Here is an 18,968-nt window from a genome sequence, read left to right on the forward strand (position 1 = left end):
AGGGGAGGCGAGGAAGAGGGGGTTACTCTGCACCCCAAGCCCAGTGTGGCCTCACCCCGCTGGGGCATCCCTTCCCCTCTCTCTGCCTCCGTGTCAGCTGCACCTGTGAACTGGGGAGCCCCGCCATGTCCCAGTGTCAGCAAGGGGTTGTGGGACTGCCGAGGGCACAGTGCCACGCAAACACGAGGCTTGCACGGCCCTGCCGGTGGGGGTCCCTGGGCGCCCCCCGCCCCGAGGCAGGTCGGGGTGGCATTGGCAAGCTTGAGAAAAGAGACACTCCACTCAGACCACCGTCTTTCTTCACTCTTTACTGTGTAAAAATAAACTCAACAATTCATGTCGTTTCAGCAAGAAAATGAAAAAAAAAGCAATACCAGTAGAAATAGTGCATTTCCAGAATTGCTGATGGGAGGTGGCAGGTCCCATGGTTTTGACCCATTTGATACCCAAAAGGCTGCAGATCATATGAAAAATGTACAGCTTTGGTTAGCAAATAATGAAAAAGTAAGATACATCGATTCTCTTTCATATTATACAATATATACATTATAACAATATCAACCAGAGGGGGTTTGCTTTGTTGGATTTTTTTTTTTTTTTTTTTTTTTTTTTTTGGCAAATAAGACAAAATTGGGACTCTAAGTATTGGGCTTTTTTTTTTCTCCTCAATGACTTATTCCCCTTCAACAAATTGCACTTAAGTCCACTGTGCATGGAAGTGACACATTTCCCATCACTAGTTGAATAAATTTACACACTGTGTTTTAAGAGATGAAACCACGGCTGTGTCAAGCCACATTTTGGTTGTCATGAGAGTATAAAGGATATTATCCTCTTTGTGTTACCAACACGTAACCCTAGCTCTTCCTACCAGGATTGGAACTGATCATCAAGTCCTTGACTTAAGTCAGCTCCGAGGCGAAGGGTCCACCGTAAGTGGCCAGTTCGCACCCTGGCCCCCAACACCTTTGAGCACAAGTGGCCCTCTTTGGAGCTCATTGGAACGACTGAACCTCATGCCCACAAGACACCCCCTTGGTCTCAGGTCCCAGGGCTGGTGACAGAGTGATCTTTGCAGTCTTAGAAAATAAACTGGGAATCTACAAAAGGAAAAGAAAGCATACAAAATGTATCTCTTTCTTCCAAAATACACGCTTTCAGTCCTACGTTTTGGCGGAGCCTGAAAGTATTTTCCAGGGAGATAGAGGTTGATTTAATTTTATAGGTTTGTCCTTTTCTTTCATAAAAATACTCTTGTTTGGTAATAAACTTTTTCTTCTACAGTAAGAGAAATAATACTGTGTTATCAAAAGCAAGAAGGCTTACGATTCCAGTGGGACCTAAGCCCCAAGGGCCCGGAGAGCCTCCGTCAGCAGCTCCCCCACCTCGGACACCCAGGGAGCTGTGGGACACCAGCTCAGCAAGAGCTAACACCGCCTCAGCAGTGCTGTGTGTCTTCTTATTTTATAAAACGGCTTACCTGAGATAGGCATGTGTTATTCAGTGCAAGAGGGAGCGTCGATCAGATTAAGGAGGAGATGGGAGACTACGTGGATTAGATTTGTGGCTGTGTCATCGACCTTCCTTGGGGCCGGCAGAGTGCCAAGTGTTAACACAGTGAGGGAGTCAAGGGCTTGGCACAGGCTCCAGCTAGGGGCGGGAAGGGAGCCGAATGTCAGCTTCTGTCCCTGGCACTGCGGGGGCATCAGGGGAGGGCCAGGAAGGTGAACAGGGCAGGAGGCCAAAGGGACAGAGGCATAAGCGTCTGGGGTATGCTCTGCCCGTCTCTAGCTAGGGCAGAGGATGGCTTGTGGTCCTGAACGGACAGCTCCCACCACGGCCGCCTGGGGCGGAGGGTGGTCTGGGGTCCGCTAGATCGGCAGGGGCTGGTGTGGGGTGCTGGCAGGAGAGCACCCAGCCCCCTGCGGGCCTCGCCTAAGCAAAAGCCGCGAGGGGGCTGAAGTGAGGGGTGGGGCCGACCTGGTCTAGAGGGGTGATTCCAAGCTCTCGCTCTGTCCCAATCATGGGCTTTGTTTAGGCTCCTTGTCAACCTACATGTGAAAAATACTTCGTGGTGTGTTTGGGGAGTGGGGAGGAGGGAGAGGGAGACTGATCCCTCCCTTGACCTCCCCCGACACCCTTGGCTTGCTTCTCCAGCCATTTTCGGTAGCGACGCGGATGGTCACAGGACAATGGGTGGCACTGGGCACACGACACGGAACCAGAAGTTCATGCAGGCAGGGGGCACACATCAGACCGAGGGAGCAAGGGACGCGCCACCCTGAGGAACATGCAAACAGAGAAGATCCCTGCAGATCCAAAGATGCCACAACCCGACGGGCTTTGACGAAGCACAAGGGTCTCAGAAAAAGCCACTGTTGAACCACAACACGCAGCGCGGCGCCCGGCCCGCACCCTCTGAGCAAGAGCGATGCGTCACAGGACGGTGACCGGGTACTGTGCACACACCCACGTGGACACTAACACAGAGACACCAACACAGACGCACACAGATGCACTAGGTTTCCGACGCAACAGGGACCTGTGTGTGAGGAGACAGGTGCCCCTGGAAGGAACAGAAGACGGGGACACCTGCTCCTCCCAAAGAAATGTCTGCAGCTGTAGATGAGCCAGGCAGTGTGGTAGAATTTCTAGAAAGACTTGCCAGCCTTTTGCTAATTAGACTCCTGGTGACAGAGTCCAGGGTGCCCTCAAGGCGTGCGACCCCCAGATGGTACGACAGAGCAGGGAGCCCACCTGGGGCACGGCCCGTCTTCGTGCACTTCCTCTCTCTCTCTCTCTCTCAACACACATGCACACACAGGAACACACACGCACGCGCGCGCACACACACACACATTTCCCCTTGCCTCGGAAGGACTAGAAGGAAATGTATGGGTGCTTCTCATGGGGGAAAATAAAGTTCAAGGTTCTGGACACTAGTCGTGTCTCAGTGTCACCAGCTGGTGACAGGTTGGGGGCTGCTGCAGGACTGGAGCCCTGTAAAGAAGGGGGAGTGGGTTTCAGGCCCCAGCGCTGGCTGGGGAGTTCCGCGTGGGAGGCCTCCCGAGGCCCCGCCCCCGTGGAGGACTCACCACGGCCAGCTGACCTGGGCCTGGGAGCGTGGGAGGAATATGGCTGTCAAAATTAGCTCGGACCTTCTCATCCACTGGTCCAGTTTCAGTGTCACTGGTCCTAACTGGCTGGGTCTCAATCAGAATGTGGGTTTCCTTGTCTAAAAGGTCCCCTGTCGAGCTGACCCATGGATGCCTCTGGTCTCCACTGCAGAGTTCAAAAGGGAGGGCCGGGAAAGCCTGGCTTCCTGGGCTGGGGGGGGGACAGCCCCCCTCTCAGGGGCACTAGTGGGCAGCCGAAAGGGAGGGATGGAGCCCACCCTTGAAAGGGTGCAAGACTGTGGGCTGGAGACCCAGTCCTGGGCCAAAGCCAGAGAGCTGGGCATGCAAACCAGCTTCCCAGGCCCAGCACTGTCCTCAGATGCTACCCGCAGGGGCGCTGCCTGGGCACTGGGTGGGGACTGCCCACTTCCTGAGGCCAGCCGCACCCCCCCTGCCCCCCGGCAGCCTCTCCCTGTCTCACCACTGGGGAGGACAAGGTGCCATCCCAGGGCACAGTCGGAGAGAATCCGCTCCTACTACGAAAGAGAAACTCTCTGTGGAGAGGACCCCCGACCTCAAACCAACTGCTACAAGACATTTATTTTCCCGGTAGAGAGAGAGGTGGCTCTGGAAAAGGTTTGCAAAGACAGACGCGCGTGCGGAGGAAGCCGCGCAGCCCCGAGGCCTGCGGGCAGCTCACAGAGTTGGCAAGTACAGACATTCGACCAGTCACAAGATTTCCCAACACCACGGAGGAAGAAGGAAAGGAGACAGCTCATTCTGAAAGAAAGTGCCTCCCCCCAGAGACACACTCGCCCCCACACACACATCCTCACCTACGTCTGCCTGGCCCCATGTCGCAGCTGCAGCCGAGGGGGAGCGCGAGCGGGGCAGGCCTGAGACCAGGCGCGGGCTCCTCCAGGGAAGCGGGGCCTCCTCCTGGGCAGGAGGGTAGCCTGGGCTGTGTGCATGTGCGTGCGCGTGCGCGGGTGAGGGCCTTGAGTCACTCCTGGGGAGAGGGAGAGAAGAAGACACGAGAGGGTCATCACCGCACAAGCAGGGGGGAGGCGGGCTGGCAGGCCCGGGGGGCGGGAGGCTCGGCGGCAGGAGCCTCAGTTGATCTGGCGACAGGCTTCGAATGTCCACTTGGTAGCTCCCCCGTAGATCTCGATGTGGGACTCGGCCCAGGCAATGACGTTGCCAGAAAGGGCCTTGGCGCTGCAGGTGGCCAGGTTGTATACCTCCCCAGGGGTCAGCTTGCGGTCCCAGATGTTGAAGTGGGCCAGCTCTCCCACGAACGCTTGGGTGGCGTCGAACCCGCCACCCAGGGTGTCCTTCAGAGAAAAGCAGAGGGTGAGGGTGGAGGGGGCTGTAGGGGCGGGGGGGGGGGCTCTCGAAGGGGGCACGTGTCCGTGTCTGCCCCATCAGGGGCTCTCACATCCACCTCGTAGTACCCTTTCATGTCCTGTCTCTGGGTCTTCAGCTATGCACTGGTCCCCCTCCCATGGGGAGCCCAGGAAAAGGGCCACTACTGGCCACCTCTGTCCTGGATGCAGAGCATCTCCCGGGGACACCTGGAATCTGCCTGACGTGCGGCCTGTCCCTCGGCCAGTGAGGGGGTCAGCTGGGGCCATGCACCACCATGAGAGCAGGGCCTTGGGGGAGCCGCTGCTGCTCTCCCTGCCGGGACGAGCTCAGATGTCACTCTTTGCCGAGCCCAACGGGAACAGAAGGTCTGGGACCCTCCCACCTATGCTTCCCTCTGGGTGCCCAATGGGAGACAAACCACTTCCAGGAAATAAATTATGCATCACTAAAGGCAGACTGGCCTTCCCGTGCCAAAGAAAGTGTCGTTGCAGCCCCCGAACATTGGGACCAAAGCCCACTCCCACTTGTGCAGGAACCTAGCCCAAACTGCTAGAACCTGCTTCCCTTGGCTCCTTCTGGGAATGTGGGGACCACATCCCCCTCCGACCCGCTCCCTCCTTGCTCCCCCTTGCTCCTGGTCACCCACCCTGGTTCTCCTTCCTCTGGTTCTGGGGCTCCTCCCCCTACAGCCAGCACCCCTGCCGGCCCCCAGGCCAGTACCTGCTCCTGGCCCAGCACCAGCACCCCCTGCGGCTTGATGGGGTGATAGGGTGCCAGGTTCTCGCCGTTGCCACCCTGGGTGCCATCCTGGTAGGCTTCCCAGACCCCGTCCCGGGTGGTCCAGGTGACGCAGATGTGGTGCCACTGGCCGTCATTGATCACAAAGGGCAGCTTGGCCACCTGGGAAGGAGGAGGACACACATGACGTGACGGGTACGGGGCACAACGCAGATCAGTGATCATCGCTACTCACCACGTCAGCCGTTACTCTTCTGATCACGACGTTTAAAATAAATACCAAGAGCCATTACTGAATTCTCTCAGCACCTGCCCCTGTGACCTCATTGTCCGCCAGCCCCATCCATCGATGGATCATGGAGTCACATAGGAAATGTGACAATTTGTCAAGGGGCCCCTAAGATCGATCTGAATGTACAATGTCCTCACCCCTCCTCAGCCGCCTCCCACTCTGCTGGTCTACAAAACCAGCCCTGGGAGGGAGAGTCCCACCGCTGGGGTCTCAGCTCACTGCTGCGGTCTGGGCCTCTCTGCTCGCCTCCAACACAGTAATTGCCAGATCTGCGGGGTCTACACCCGCACGGTCTCTGCAGAGATTCAGACTCAGGCCAGCCTCCAGCCTGGGACTCCCCTTCCTCTCTAGCATTCGGGGGGGTGCGGTGGATGGTGCGGCAGACAAAAGGACCCGCACACCCTTTAACTTGGGGACATGGAGCCCAGAAAGGAACCACCCTTTCTGGTCCAGGCCTCAACAGCAGGGGCCTGGATTCCAATTCCCAGCCTGGGTTTGAGATATTCACTACCAGTGCTGCCACAGACACCAGGGAGCGGAAGGCCGGCAGCTCATTTCACAGCTTCGGAAAAGGCTCCCGGGAGGGAAGAGGCTGCGCCCTCCAGGGGCTCATGCACATCTGGCCTCCTCCCAGGGGTGAGGGGTTGAGCAGGATAGACTTGGACTCTGGCAGAATCTCTGGGGTACCTTCACCACCCCTAGCGCATCTGCGGTCCTCCACATACAGGAACAAAGCCAGTTCGGAGGCGAGCTAGGGGAGGAGGAGCAGGGGTTCGATCGGAGGGATGCAGCACCCTCTGGATCATCCTGTGCCAACCCCCACCCTGGGAGGCCTCTGTCTGGGAAAGTTCCAGCTTCACACCGTGCAGGGAGTGTGGGCAAGGGCGCCCCTCCTCCCCGTCTTCCCCTTCACTTCCCCCCAGTCCTGCCTGACGGGCCCTTCTGTGCGGGGGGCATAGCAGCATCTGTAGCTGCAGATCTGCCCCAGGGCCGGGGGGAGGGGGCCTGGGGGGCCTCACTATGCTGTCCTACGAGTCCAGAGGGCTGGGGGCTCTACCTTGTCGTTGATGAGGATCTCCATGGGATTGTTGCCCCACTCGATGAGAACCAGCTCGTTAGCCTGGCCCGGCACGGCATAGGAGAAGGGCGTGCCCACCCCAGGGGCAGCGCTGGACTTGAGCCACATGCACACTGTGAAGGCGTACATCTCCGGCAGGCTCTTCTTCACCTTGGCGTACATGTAGTTGGTCCGCAGCGGGAACGTGAGCTGGAACTTGTCTCCGGGACGGTTGTCCTTCTGACCTGGGAAGGACAAGACACAGTCCTCATCTGCACCTCAAAGCCCTGGTCCCAGTCGGAAACATGCTCCCCCCTTACCCGCCCTCTAGCTCTGGGAAGCCGAGGAGCAGACTTATCTCCATTTTATAGTTGCTGAGAGGGAGGCCCAGCGGGGTCAAGTGCTTTGCCCTGCCCAGGGCACAGGGCCAGAAAAAAAGAGCTGACCCACGTTCTCTGCCCTCACTGCTCAGGCTCCCACATCTTGCCCCTGGGGAGGCTGGGATGGGGGTGGGGGGACCGTGGTGGGCCTGGGCAGAGAATGGGTCAGTGCACACCAGATAAACCGGCCCTTGGTGGTGTGGCCACAGAGGGAGGTCTCCTCCAGCCCCAAAGAGGCTAGCTGCCCCCCAGAGCAGCCCCTTCAGCAGACCTGATTCCTGGATACAGTTCACAAATACTCCTCTCGGATTCCCACCCAAGACAAGCAGGCCCCCGGTGCCCAGCTCACTCCCCTCGAGGACGGGACATGCTGCAGTCCCTGGTCACTCTTCTGACCCAATCAATGAGCCCTGAGGACTCTGGCTATTTCCAGAATCCTATCTACCCCACAGGCAGGAAAGATGCTCTTCTGAGGCTCTTCTAGCAACTCTGCTTGGAGCCCTGCTGAGAGGGTAGGACAGCAGGGGGTGGGGAGTCATCCCTGGAGCCAGGGCCCCCCTAAGGTGACTGCTTTGAGGACTATGTCACTCATTCTCAGGGAGAGCTTCCTCTGTGTTTCCTGAAAAATCGGGCTCCTGGCCTGACAGCCTCCCTTTACACAACAGCCACCAGCTCCCTGCCTGCCAAAGATGTCTTGGCGAATGCTTGTCTGCCCCCTCTCAGCCCACACGCACTGTAGCTGTGGCCCTGGCTAGGGTGTGACCGACTCCAGGCAAAACATTCCAACCCAGCAGTGGGCACAGGCACCGGGCCCAGAGCCAGGAAGACACACACCTGCAAGCTCCTGGGTGTGCTCGGGGCTTGCCAGGAGTCCAGAAGGAAACAGGCCCCCAGGCCGAGAATTATTTCTAAAAGGCATCCTGCTGGGCCAGCAACCCCCCATCCATTCAGGTATCAGGGAACAGCAGGCCTGGCCCCCTCAGTGCTCCCCCCAACCATCTTGGACTTGTATTCCCGCCCTCACCCCCATGCACGCCTTGGAGTAGATCCAGCCCCTGACCTCTCTAGGGGATGTTTTTCATCCCCCCCCCCCCCCCCAACCCCCCCCCCCTTTCCTCCCCCCTCCCTCCCCCATCCCTTCCCCTGATCTGTTTTTCAGTTACATAACGTGCCTTAAGATGGCACTGTTTAAATCCATCCGGCACATTTTGTGGTCCAAGAAGGGTCACGTGGCCCTGCTCCAAGCCCAGGAACCCCCCCACTTTTACAACCTTGTTTGATTTCTGTGACTTCAAGCCTGAGCCCAGCTCATCTGTGAGCCCCGGAGTGCAGGTGGGGCTGGCCAGAGTTGGTGACCCAGGAACCACAGGACATGCAAGATGCCAGGGCTTGAGTCATTCAGAAAATAAAACCACAGGGAGGGGGCTCACCTGAAGGGGGTAACCCTGAGATCCCCAGAGGACAGCAGGGGTGCCATGGAGGTGGCAGAAAATGGACCATCCCCAGCCTGCACCCCATGCCCTGCTGGGGATGGGGACTGGCTAGAGCCAGTCTTTCTTACCAGGGAGGGCTTGGGAACGACACAGCTACGGTGCAAACTTACTGAAGATTAAAGAAATCAGACTTGGAAAAATCCTTCCAGTGTGTGTGTGTTGGGGGGGTGCAGCCGACACCAATCAATCCCTTCCTGGCTCTGCTTCCCCTCCCTCCATATGTTCCCAGCCCAGGGGGCCCCAGCCCTATCAGAAACACCGACTGGAAACCCCAAAACCCAGGGCAGGGATTCAGGAAGCCGGAAGGGGCTGGAGGGGTGGAGGAGCTTCAGGCTTTTACAGCCTGGAGCGGAGCTATTCAGGAAGCCGGGAGGTGAGGCAGGGTCCCGCTGGCCCAGGGAGCCTCGCAGGCAGCATGAGGCCCCCCCCCACGCCCCCCCCATCCCGGCCCGTTACCTTTCTCCAGCTCGCTGATCCGCTGGTGCAGGGAGGTCAGGGCGCTCTCGATCTTGACCCTCTCCTCCGTGTCGTTCTTGGGGCCACCCTTGCCCTCCTCCAGAGTGTTCACCCGAGACAGCACCTGCCTCTCCAGGTCATCGAGCTTGCTTTGCAGCAGATCTTTGAGGCTGTTGGTCTGGCTGGAGGAATTGAGCCGGCTGTACTGCTGCGGGGTGCAAGGGCGGGGGGGAAACCACACGGTTACGCGCGGAGCGGGGACGTGCTGGGAGGCCCGCGGCGCGGTCCCCTCAGGGCGAATGCGGGGGCGGCCTGGCGGGGAGCTCGGACGAATGGCCGTCTGCTGGGCCCCGCAGGCTCCGGGCAGCCCCGGTCGGGCATCAGCGCCCGGCCGAGGCGGGGGTGTGGGTGTGGGGCCGGGTCGGGAGTGGGGGTGGGGCAGGGCAGAGGGGCGCACGAGCCGGAGGGGGAACCGCGGTGCGCGCGCGGACCTCGAGGTTCTCCAGGCGGGTTTTGAGCGACTGCAAAGTTTGCCCGAGTTGGCTGAGCGTCTCGGCGGCCGGCGTCCGGGACAGGTCGCCCATGGTGTTCTTGCCCGAGCCGGGCTGCTTGCGGCCACCGCCGGCCCGGGCCTCGCCGGCGCCCGCGTCCAGCGTGCTCTGGCTCTCGCAGCGGCCCAGCTTGGTGGTCAGCTCGCGAATGGTCTCCTTCTGGCTCAGGATGGTCTCCTTCTGCTGCAGCACGGTCTCGCGGAGCTGCAGCACGTTGCTCCGGAGCTCCTCGGCGCCGCCGGCGGCCACGGACGCGGCGCACATGTCGGCGTCCACGGGCACCGAGGTGCAGATGAAGCGCGTCGGCCCGAAATCCTGGGCCGCGCTGCCCAGGAGGCAAAGGGCGAGCAGCGCACAGGTGCGCGCGGCACGGCCGGCCGGCATGGCTGCGGGCGCTGGGAGCGGCGCTCCGGCCCGGCTCCTGGGGCTCGGCTCGGCGGGGCTCGGCGGGCGGCCCGCGCTCTGGGCGCCGCGCTGCTCGGCCGCGCAGTCCGCACAGCCGCGCTGCCCGGCCCTCACTGCCGCCCGCGCTGCGGAGCCCGCGCCTTTTATGCCGCCGCGGGAGGGGCCTCGGCGCTGCCGACGTCAGCGGGGGAGGAATCCCGCTTTAATTGTCTGCGGCCCGGCCCGCGGCGCGGGGCGGGGGTCGTTCGGGAGCGCGTGGGGGCCGCCTCCTCCGGTCTCTCCCCCCGCCCCCACGCCGAGCTGGCCTCGCTTCCCCAAAGGCTCCGAGAGCCGCGGGGGGGGGGGGGGGCGGGCTGCGACTATAGGATGGGCCACCTGCATGATGTCCCCAAATTTCCGACGGGGCTGCGGGCGGGTGGGAGGCCGCGGCCGGCTGGGGAGACAGAATTCGGTTCAGCTCGCTTGGCCCCACAGAACACCCTCGGGGCCCGGGCGGGGGGCGTTCAAGGCCGGACCGGGTCCCCAAGGACTCAAATCGTCTACACTCGTGTACCGGGTGAGGAGCGCTGGGGAGCGGAGCCTCGCACCGCCGCTGAGTCCAGAGAGGGGGTCGCGGGGCTGCCGCACGGTGCTTAGATGCCCGTGTGGGGTTGAAATGCCGGTCTACACCCTGGGTCTGAGGACTTCTCCACGACCTCATTCCTGGCTCCCCTGCCTCCCTCCCACAGACCCGGGGCTTTGGGGACCCGGCTAGGTCCCGGGGGAATGGCAGCACCGCTCCCCGCCCGAGCCGGCAGGGCGGGCGGGCACTTCTCGGATGGAGCCTTTCCTGCCAGCGGAGCCGGTCCGATTCCGGGCAGACGGCGCCGCCGGGCTGGACGCTCCCTGCAGCCCCGGGGGAGGCGCTGAGCCGTCTGTGTCCGTGTGCGCCTTGGGCTTTCTGGATTCCATGAGCCCCAGCTCGGCCCACTTCTCCGCCCATGGCAAGTGGGGAGGGGTCCCGGCCCTCGGCGGGGTCGTCCCCCGTGTGCAGCTCCCCACACGGTGGCACTTTACTCATAGTCACCCCTGGCCCCCCGCCCCCACCCCGCACCTGTTGTCTGAGTAGCGCGCGCCGCGAGGCGAGGCTCCCAGATTCCCGTCCGGGTTGGGACGCCCGGTTCCGGGCTCTGGACAGACCCGAGCCGCTGGCGCGCCCCAGGCGGTCAGAGTTCCGAGCTCGGGCTCCAGGTGACAGCAGGAGCCCGGGCTAGAGCCGCGGTCCGGGAGGCCGCGCTGACGCCCCAGACCCTCCCCCCCAAGTCGGGCGCTGCGCTGGCGGATCCCCAGCCCGAGGGACCCACAGGCAGCTGCAGGGTGCGGGGGCTGGGCTGCCGCCCCGCGGGTGCGAGGCGCAGCCGGCTTTTTTTGAGAAACTCCGGTCTCCTCCGTCTCTCTCGGCGGTCGCGTCCCCCACCCGTGCCCCCGGGCGCCCCACCGCCGGCGTTCTTTGGGCGCCTCAGCCCTGAACCTTCCCGGAGCCCGCGCGTCCTTCGGCCTCCGCTTCCCGGCGCCAGAGGGACCCCGCGGGCTGCACGCGGCAGTCCTGGGCTCCGAGCCCCGCGGCCCCCCGGGCTGTGCGCGCTATGCGCCTCGGCGCCCGGGCTGCGGGAGGGTGCTGGCCCCCGGTGCCCCCGCGGGTTTGCGCCCGGCTTCCCCCAGGCTAGAAGGCGATTCGGGAGGACCTCCCCGCGCGGGGGCCCGGGGGCGAGGCTGTCCAGGGCCGAGAGGGAGGGCGCGTGGGAGCGGGAGAAGCGCCCCGCGGGGCCCCGGGCAGGCTGCGCGCACGGAGCGGGATCCCTCGGCGCGGCCTTGCGTCCTGAGGCGCGCCCACGACGGGGACCCGGGCTTTCAGCACCAGGAGAGGGGACCCGGGCACGTGGCACTGAGGGGCGCCGTCCCGCAGGGAATGGAGTAGCGGGCCTCAGGTGGGGAGGACGGGCCCTGGGGCAGTGTCTGGGGCAGCGGGAGGGAAGTGTGGTGCTCTGAGGGCGGGGAGGAGACCGCGGTCAAGGGCCGGGCCCTTCCGCCCGGGCGATTTCTGGAGCGCTGCGTCCGCCAGAAGGCGCTATGCGGGACCCCGGCGCACCCGCGGGGCAGGGCTCCGACAGGTAGGTGGAGGGCCCTGCTGCCGCATCGCTCTGCCTTCTTTCAATCCACTTAACCGGGCCCGAGATCCTGGGCAGGGGAGGATTCAGACCTGGTCGTGTCTGCGGCTTCCTCCTCCTCCCCAGTGCTCAGAGGTAGCTAAGAGCTCTGGGGCTAGGGAAAACAAAAACCCTCCGAGAAGGAACCCGCAAGCTGCCCAGCTAGCTGGTGGGAAGGTCCGGGATGCAGGGGCTCCTTTCCGCCTGGCCTGGGTGTAAGAGCCCAGAGGCACAGAGGGCGGGGATGGCAGGGAGCCCGGAAGACAGACAGTCCCCCACAATTCCAGGCATTCCCACCGTAAGTGTGCAATAGGTGTAAGTAACCTCACAAGCATAGATAATAGTAACATGTAATAAAAATAATTAGAAATTGATGAGTTCTGAGTATTACCTTTATTCTTAATATAGTTTATTTAATTTTAAGTTTGTGTAATTTAAATTTTAATGATGGCTGTGTTTAACAGTCCACTTGCAAACTCCTGAACACATAGCAATCAGCTGGTGCCAGCCGGCTGTGCACACCCCTGGTGGAAGTGGGTGGACAGGCCTTCTGAGGGTAGGCAGGGCAAAGAGGGCTGGTGGGAAGTGTGGCCGAGTCGGAGCCTGGTGCTATGCCCAGGACACTGACTCACCTGTGTTGTCTCCTGCATCTGTCCTCTCTCCAGACCAAGGCCATGAACTGGTCTAGAACCTTCCCCTGAGCGTGAAAAGCTCCCCTAGGGGTGGGCAGGAGCGGGCCGCTGGGTGGGTGCTGAGGGGGTCCTCAGAAGGTTCTGGGAAGAGTTAGGACAACACCAGACAGGGACACATGACCCACCCACCCCTTGACTCTGAGCCTGGCCAGCAGTCCACCCTGCCTTTTAAATAGCCACCCGTGAAGTGGGCGGGTTGGGGAGCAGAGGGGCAGGGTGGGCTGAGCTGTGGGACTCCCGTCTGGGAAAAGAAGGCAGGAGTCCTCATGAGCCGGCTCTGGAACACAGGTGGGCTCTGTGGGGTCTGTGGTGCTCCGGAGCACATGCCGCAGGCCCCTGCTGGGTGAGCTGGCAACTTGGCTAGGATGGGAGGACGCTTTGCAGTAACAGGGCTGGCATCTCAGATATGTGGGGGACACTTCCTGCAATGCTCCCAAGTTGTGTTTTGGTTTTGGTTCTGTGTTTTCAACAGCCCCCGTGATGCTGGCCATGTTCTGTGTCTTGATCTGGGTGCTGTTTCTCGGAGCAGCTTACTTTGTGACAATGCAGTGGGCTGTCCAGATGTGATTTGTGCACTTTTTTGTTTGTGGTTACACGCCTCGCGTGAGGTATAGGGATGCGTGGTGCCCATAGGGTGTCCCCAGAGCAGAGGAGGTGGGCTTCTGCTGTCACCAGGTGAGGATCAACAGGACCTCTGGCAGCCGGACCCTCAGAACAGAGCCAGGCCATGTGATCCCCTCTTTGCCCCGTGAGATGATTCTGGGCTCGAGGGGTGGGGCATGGGGCAGCTCTGAGAGCAGCAAGCCCCGGGGGGCCTCCGTGGGGTGGCTTTGCTGACAGACCCCACCTACCCACTCTGGTGTGACGGGGACAGGTTCCTGCTGCCCAGCTCTGCTGGGGGAGGGGCCTTACCCAAGCGGTCCCTTCCGCCCTCTTCTTGGGCACCTGCACAATAATAATGCTGCCTTATAAACAAGAAACTCTCCCTTTGCAAAGCCCTCTGTCCACATTCATTCATTTTCCTGTAAGGCATGGCCAGGCAACCGTCCTCACTGGACAGATGAGGAAACCGAGGGAGGCCCAGAGAAGTTCAAGACCACACACACGTCCAGTGGAGGCAGAGCCGAGGGACAAGCCATGGCCTCCCTCCCAGCCCTGCTCTCTCGGCACTGAGCACGGGAGCCCCGGCCGGCAAGGGCAGGAGCTCTCTGAGAGAGGAGACTGGATGGCGGAGAAGCAGCGTGGGGGGAATGGAGGCCCAGCCTGCCCACACCGAGCGGCGGAGGCCCATCGGGCCCGTCCACAGACCCCGGGCTGAGGGGCTTCTCGCCTGCCATCCTTGGAGGAGATGTGGCCCCCTGGGTTCCACAGGGTTCACAAATTCACGTCCATTGGGCAGACACTACTAAACCGGCAGCGACCACGGCAGGGCCTCCCCGGTCACAGTCGGCCGCTGTTAGGCTGGGCCAGCGGCGCCCCTGCAGGCCCCCAGGCCCCCTGTTTCCAGCGGGGGTTTCCCCACAGCCAGCCCTTCCCTCCTCCGGGCTGGCCCAGGCTCGCAGGGACCGAGCTCTGGGTGGTCTCCCTCCCTGCCCTGCCCTGCCCTGGAGCCCGACACGGGGGCAGGGGTGGCTGACCCCAATAAAGGGGAGCTTTATAGGCACGAATGTGAGCCCTTCTTGGGAAGAGTCGTCTCACTTTTCTCCGAGCAGGAGTTTCTGGTGCCAGGCGGAATCGTGGGCATGTAGTACAGTGTAAATATTCATCAAGTTTGCTCTCAGTTCAGCAAATATTTCCAGAACATTGACGGAGGGGCATGCTGGGTGCCGGGGCTAGAGAGGAATGAAGCAGCCTTCTCCGTCCCAGAGAGCACTCCGTCCGTCTCCCGGGCAACACGGCTGTAAATGCAGCTTCAGGGTGGCAGGCGAGTGCCATGGGGACAAGAGACACCCCAAGGCAAGGCATTTGGGTGGGTTGGGGTTCAGCAGTCAGGAAGGCCTCCTGAGGAGGTGACACCTGAGGGGGGTGAGGGCTAGCATGGCCTGTGCTGGGGGTGATGGGGCACGCCCTGGAGGGAGGGGGCGCCTTTCATCTTTGAAGAGTGAAGTGCAAAGCAGGGGTCAGGAGGAGGTGTGGACGGCAAGGGAGGAAGACTTGCAAGCCGGCTGGGGGCCAGGATCTCCTCCTGTGGGCGAGGAGGCCCAGCTGTGGCCCTACGTGTACGAAGTCCCACCTGCGAACCCTTCCTTGGAGGGCAGACTTGAGGGGAGCAAGGCCTGCAGAGGAGGGCTGGCTGGGAGGCGACTTCTGGCAGTGGCGAGGGACGGCACCACGGTTATGGGAGCAATGGGGAGAGAAAGATGGATTTGAGAACAGGTTAGGGGATTAAATTGTTGGGACTTGGGGGTGGGGCATGGGGTGGGTTGAGGAGCTACCGGAAGGAGGGAGCTCACATGAGTCCCGGCTCTTCCCTGGTGGGGCAGGGGGGTGGAGGGGTGCGGCGCTGCCTCTGGTGCCCCGGGACTGGCTCGAGGGGGACACCATCAATGCCCACAGGGACACATCTCTGCTGGCCAAGAGGTGATGGCAGCAACGAAGTCGGGGTGCTTGTCCTGGAAGCCAGCACTCGGGGGGCTCCAGCTCAGCTGAGGTCATCAGCACCCTCAGGATGGTAGGGGGATCACCCAGGGGGAGGACGGAGGAGAGCGCCCCGGCCCCAGTTTTCCAGGGGCCCTTCTGTCAGGATTTCTGAACAATGCATGTAAGGACACGGAGGGTGCTCTCAGCCATTGATGCGGTGGTCTGTGGCATCTCTGCCACGCTGTGGTCTCTGCCCTCCGAGGGCTAGTGGATGCAGAAGGCGGTTCTGGGATGGCCCCGAGCCCCCACCCCGCCGACGCCAGTGTGCATTAACGTGGTTCGCTCCTTCCAGCTGGCAGCATCTGGCTGGTGCGAGGGGGGCCGGGGCTGCCGGCCCGATGTGTCCTCGCACGTCAAGTTCACCATCTGCCACCCGTCAGGAGAGGGCATAGGAAACAGACAACGAGGGGAGGCATGAAGTGTTCCAGAAGACAAATGGTGTGCACCCGCAGGGGATTACAGTTGTTGGAGGGCCTGTGCTCGGAAGCCATCACTCAGGCCAGCAGGGGAAGAGCGTGGGCTCCTTCCCGCAGAGCAAGAGCCCTCTGCCCCGGGGACTGGCCGCCACCCACGAGCTCGGAGGGCAGGGGCTGTGGGCTGCCAGGTGCCGGGGGTCCCTCGGGCACGTCCAGGGCATGGAGGACACTCTGCGAGTCAGCGCCTCCTAAGTCTGCGATAGAGAAGACGCCTTCACATGCCTTCCTCCATTTGGTGGTGGAAGGAGCCTTCCAGAGAGCAGTAGGTGGGATTCTTGTTTCTATTTTACCAGCTTTAATGCCTTGGCCTAAGCAGCACCATGAAACCCAGTAACGTAAGACCTGGCCTTCTGAGTTTCCATTCACTCACTCGCACACTCAGTGGACATCCTTATAGCACCGACTACGTGTTGCAGGGAACTCTCCCAGACAGCGGAGACCCAAGAGCTTTCCAGCTCTCGCGGTGGGAATTTTCTTGGTTTTAAGTTTCAATTTCATGCACTTTTCCTAAAACATTGGCATCTACAACCAGTGACTATATTAAGATCTATGACGGTGTCTGGCTGGGCCCGAAGCGTGGACATGAAATGACTTATGGTTCAGCAGGGCAGGATTTTGGCTTTCTGGGCCAATCCCCCACCCTGCACAGCAATGTCGATAAGTGTGCAGGGTGAGCCATGTAGGGAGGGAAGGGGCTCAGCATGCAAACTCGCTCCCCCTACCCCTGCATCGGCCCCACGGTTTACCAGCTGTAGGACCTGGAGTGAGACTAAGGATGTCATCAGATGGCATGGGGGGGGGGGGCACCCTGCCGAGGCCTGGCGCACAGCCAGCACAGAGCCATGGTGGCAGATGTTATTATTATGGTGACGTTGCCGAGTTCCTGGCAGGACTGAGCCAGTCCAGGAAGGGTCTCCGAGTCTGGAGGGGAGCCCAAGTGACATGCAGGAAGCAGGGAGCTGTCTCTTGATTGGGGCTGCACATCCCACCTCTTTCTTGTGCGATGCTGAGTCAGTGTCTGAAGCTGTCAGATCCTGTGGGGTGTGTGGTCCCTCCTACCCTCCTGGGGATGTCGTGGGGACACAGGGGGGCTCCTGGGAGAGGAGCCTTCCTCAAACACCGTGTGTGTGTGTGTGTGTGTGTGTGTGTGTGTGTGTGTGTGTGTGTGTAGAAAACAAAGGAATAAAGGAATAAAGCCCTCCTACAGGGCTGTCTTGGGGTCAAAAAGCCCTCTTTCTGGGAAGATTTTCATTTCCTGTTCCATTTCCTGCTCAGCACAGGGACAGCCCAGTGTTCTTGGGGAGGCAGGCTGCAGCAGGAAAACAGGGAGCTGGTCAGAGCCGGTCCTCCAGCTGCCATCCCACCCCAGCTCCGGACCAGCCCAATCAGCTGACGGGCACTCGGCCGGCGGCCCCCCGTAGTCATAGCTCAGCCTCAGCCGTGATCTTCCCCGTGGTTCTGCGAAGCCTGAGAAGCTGGCCGCCCCGGCTGACCTCCCAGGAAGGACCCGGCAGGCTGTGTGAGGTGTGACTGATGTTCCCCGTCCCAACCTGGTCGCCCCTTGCTCCATCTCCGTTTATTCGGTGCTACCCCCGGGCAGGGATGGTGCTGGGCACAGGGGGCGGCACCGGGAAGAGAACCTGCCTGTCTGGATCCCGCGGAATTGACAGAAGAGATCCTCACAGTTCCGGAAGCTGTGGCAAGGAGTGGATCCGTGCCCTCTTCTGCAGTCACTGCTCAGCATCGGGTCTGGGCCAGGTCCCCACAGGGGCAGCGGGTGGCCTGTCTCTTCCTTTAAGCCCTGGGGTTTCTGTGACCACACCAGCAATCTGCTCTGCACACCCCAGATGTGGGGGGTTGTCGATGCTTGTGAGGCCACCCTTGACCCATGGCATCAAGAATCGATGGACAAGAGCCTTTCTCTACCCCCAGGTGGATGGTTCTGGAGTGGTTCATAAGCCTCCTCGGGGGGTCCCACGGGACTGCGCACCAGTTGCCCAAAGCAGTGGCCGGCTCCATCCCTCAGCCCTGTATTCCCTTTCCTTCCTGGACCACTTCACAGATAAACCACCTACCAGCCTCAAGCTCTGCTTTTGGGGGAACTCAGCTAACTGAGGGACGTCTGGGGAACACAGAGCAGGACCCTGACCCAGGCTGGGGATCATGGAGGGCCTTCTCAAAGAAGTGATGTTTCAGCTGAACTCTGAAACAGGAGTGGGAATTGTCTGGGTAGAGAGGTATTCTAAGTGAGGAAAGGCAGCATGTGCAAAGGCCCTGAGGCAGCAAGGTGTTTGGGAGTAGCTATAGCAGAGAGTGGGATGAGCAGGGGGCAGATGTGGAGGCCCATAGGGCCTTCTTTGTAGGTCACACTAAACGTTTAGACTACACTAGCATCATGGGGAGCTACATAAGGGTTTGGAGCAGGTGACTATTTTAGAAAGATTCTTCTGGCCATTCAGTGGAGAATGGATCCACTCTGGTACCAGTGGAGGCAGGGAGATCAGTTAGGCTATTGTCCTGGCTGGAACGATGGCTAGGAACAAGAATGGAGTGGGCAGAACACCCCAAAATTATGCCATATGGAGAATCAGCATCCATTCTGTGTGAATTACGACCATATTTAGCTCCTGGTGTCCGCGGCTGCTCTGGGTGATTCCTCACGACGCCAGCAGCCCTGAATCCCGTCCACAGGCGTCGGACACAGCCCTGCTGGCCCCTTTCCCTCTGTTTCCTTGTTCCTTAGGTCAGTCTGGGGACATTCCCAGCTCCCATGTTTTGTGGCGTTTGCCCAGCCCCAGCCAGCTGTCTTGTAACCGCCTCCCACTGAACAGAAGTGGAGGAGAGCATGCAGAGCTGCCTGGCTGTGGCCCGTGGGAAGCAGCCCAGATGTTGTGGACGTGCTCCTTGGTGGCCGGCCAGGTGTGCGCTGCACCCAAGCCCATGCATCCTCTCTCGTCTGAAAACCTTGGGCACTCACTCAACCTCAGGAGTCTCTGTTTCTTCATCTGTGAAAGAGGGATTTTCCTACCTCCCAAGAAAGTATGTCAGGAGGTGAAGCTTGAACCAGTGGTGGGCCTGGAGGTAGGACTGGCACGGAGGGGGCGGGGACATCAAGGAG

The 18,968-nt window shown here is 61.0% G+C and overlaps 1 protein-coding gene across 1 annotated transcript; it reads right to left on the reverse strand.

The window, feature by feature from the left end:
* Positions 1-585: 585 nt before the first annotated feature.
* Positions 586-9,894, reverse strand: NPTX1 (neuronal pentraxin 1). Its single transcript, XM_032429646.1, has 5 exons — positions 9,392-9,894; positions 8,901-9,108; positions 6,572-6,816; positions 5,205-5,384; positions 586-4,450 (listed from the first exon to the last, which is right to left on the reverse strand). Exons 1-5 carry the CDS (start codon positions 9,833-9,835, stop codon positions 4,229-4,231), a joined length of 1,299 nt encoding a protein of 432 aa, XP_032285537.1. The 5' UTR covers positions 9,836-9,894; the 3' UTR covers positions 586-4,228.
* Between the last annotated feature and the right edge of the window lie 9,074 nt (positions 9,895-18,968).

Source organism: Phoca vitulina, unplaced genomic scaffold (assembly GCF_004348235.1).
Source record: "Phoca vitulina isolate PV1807 unplaced genomic scaffold, GSC_HSeal_1.0 scaffold41, whole genome shotgun sequence".
NCBI classification, from domain to species: Eukaryota; Metazoa; Chordata; class Mammalia; order Carnivora; family Phocidae; genus Phoca; species Phoca vitulina.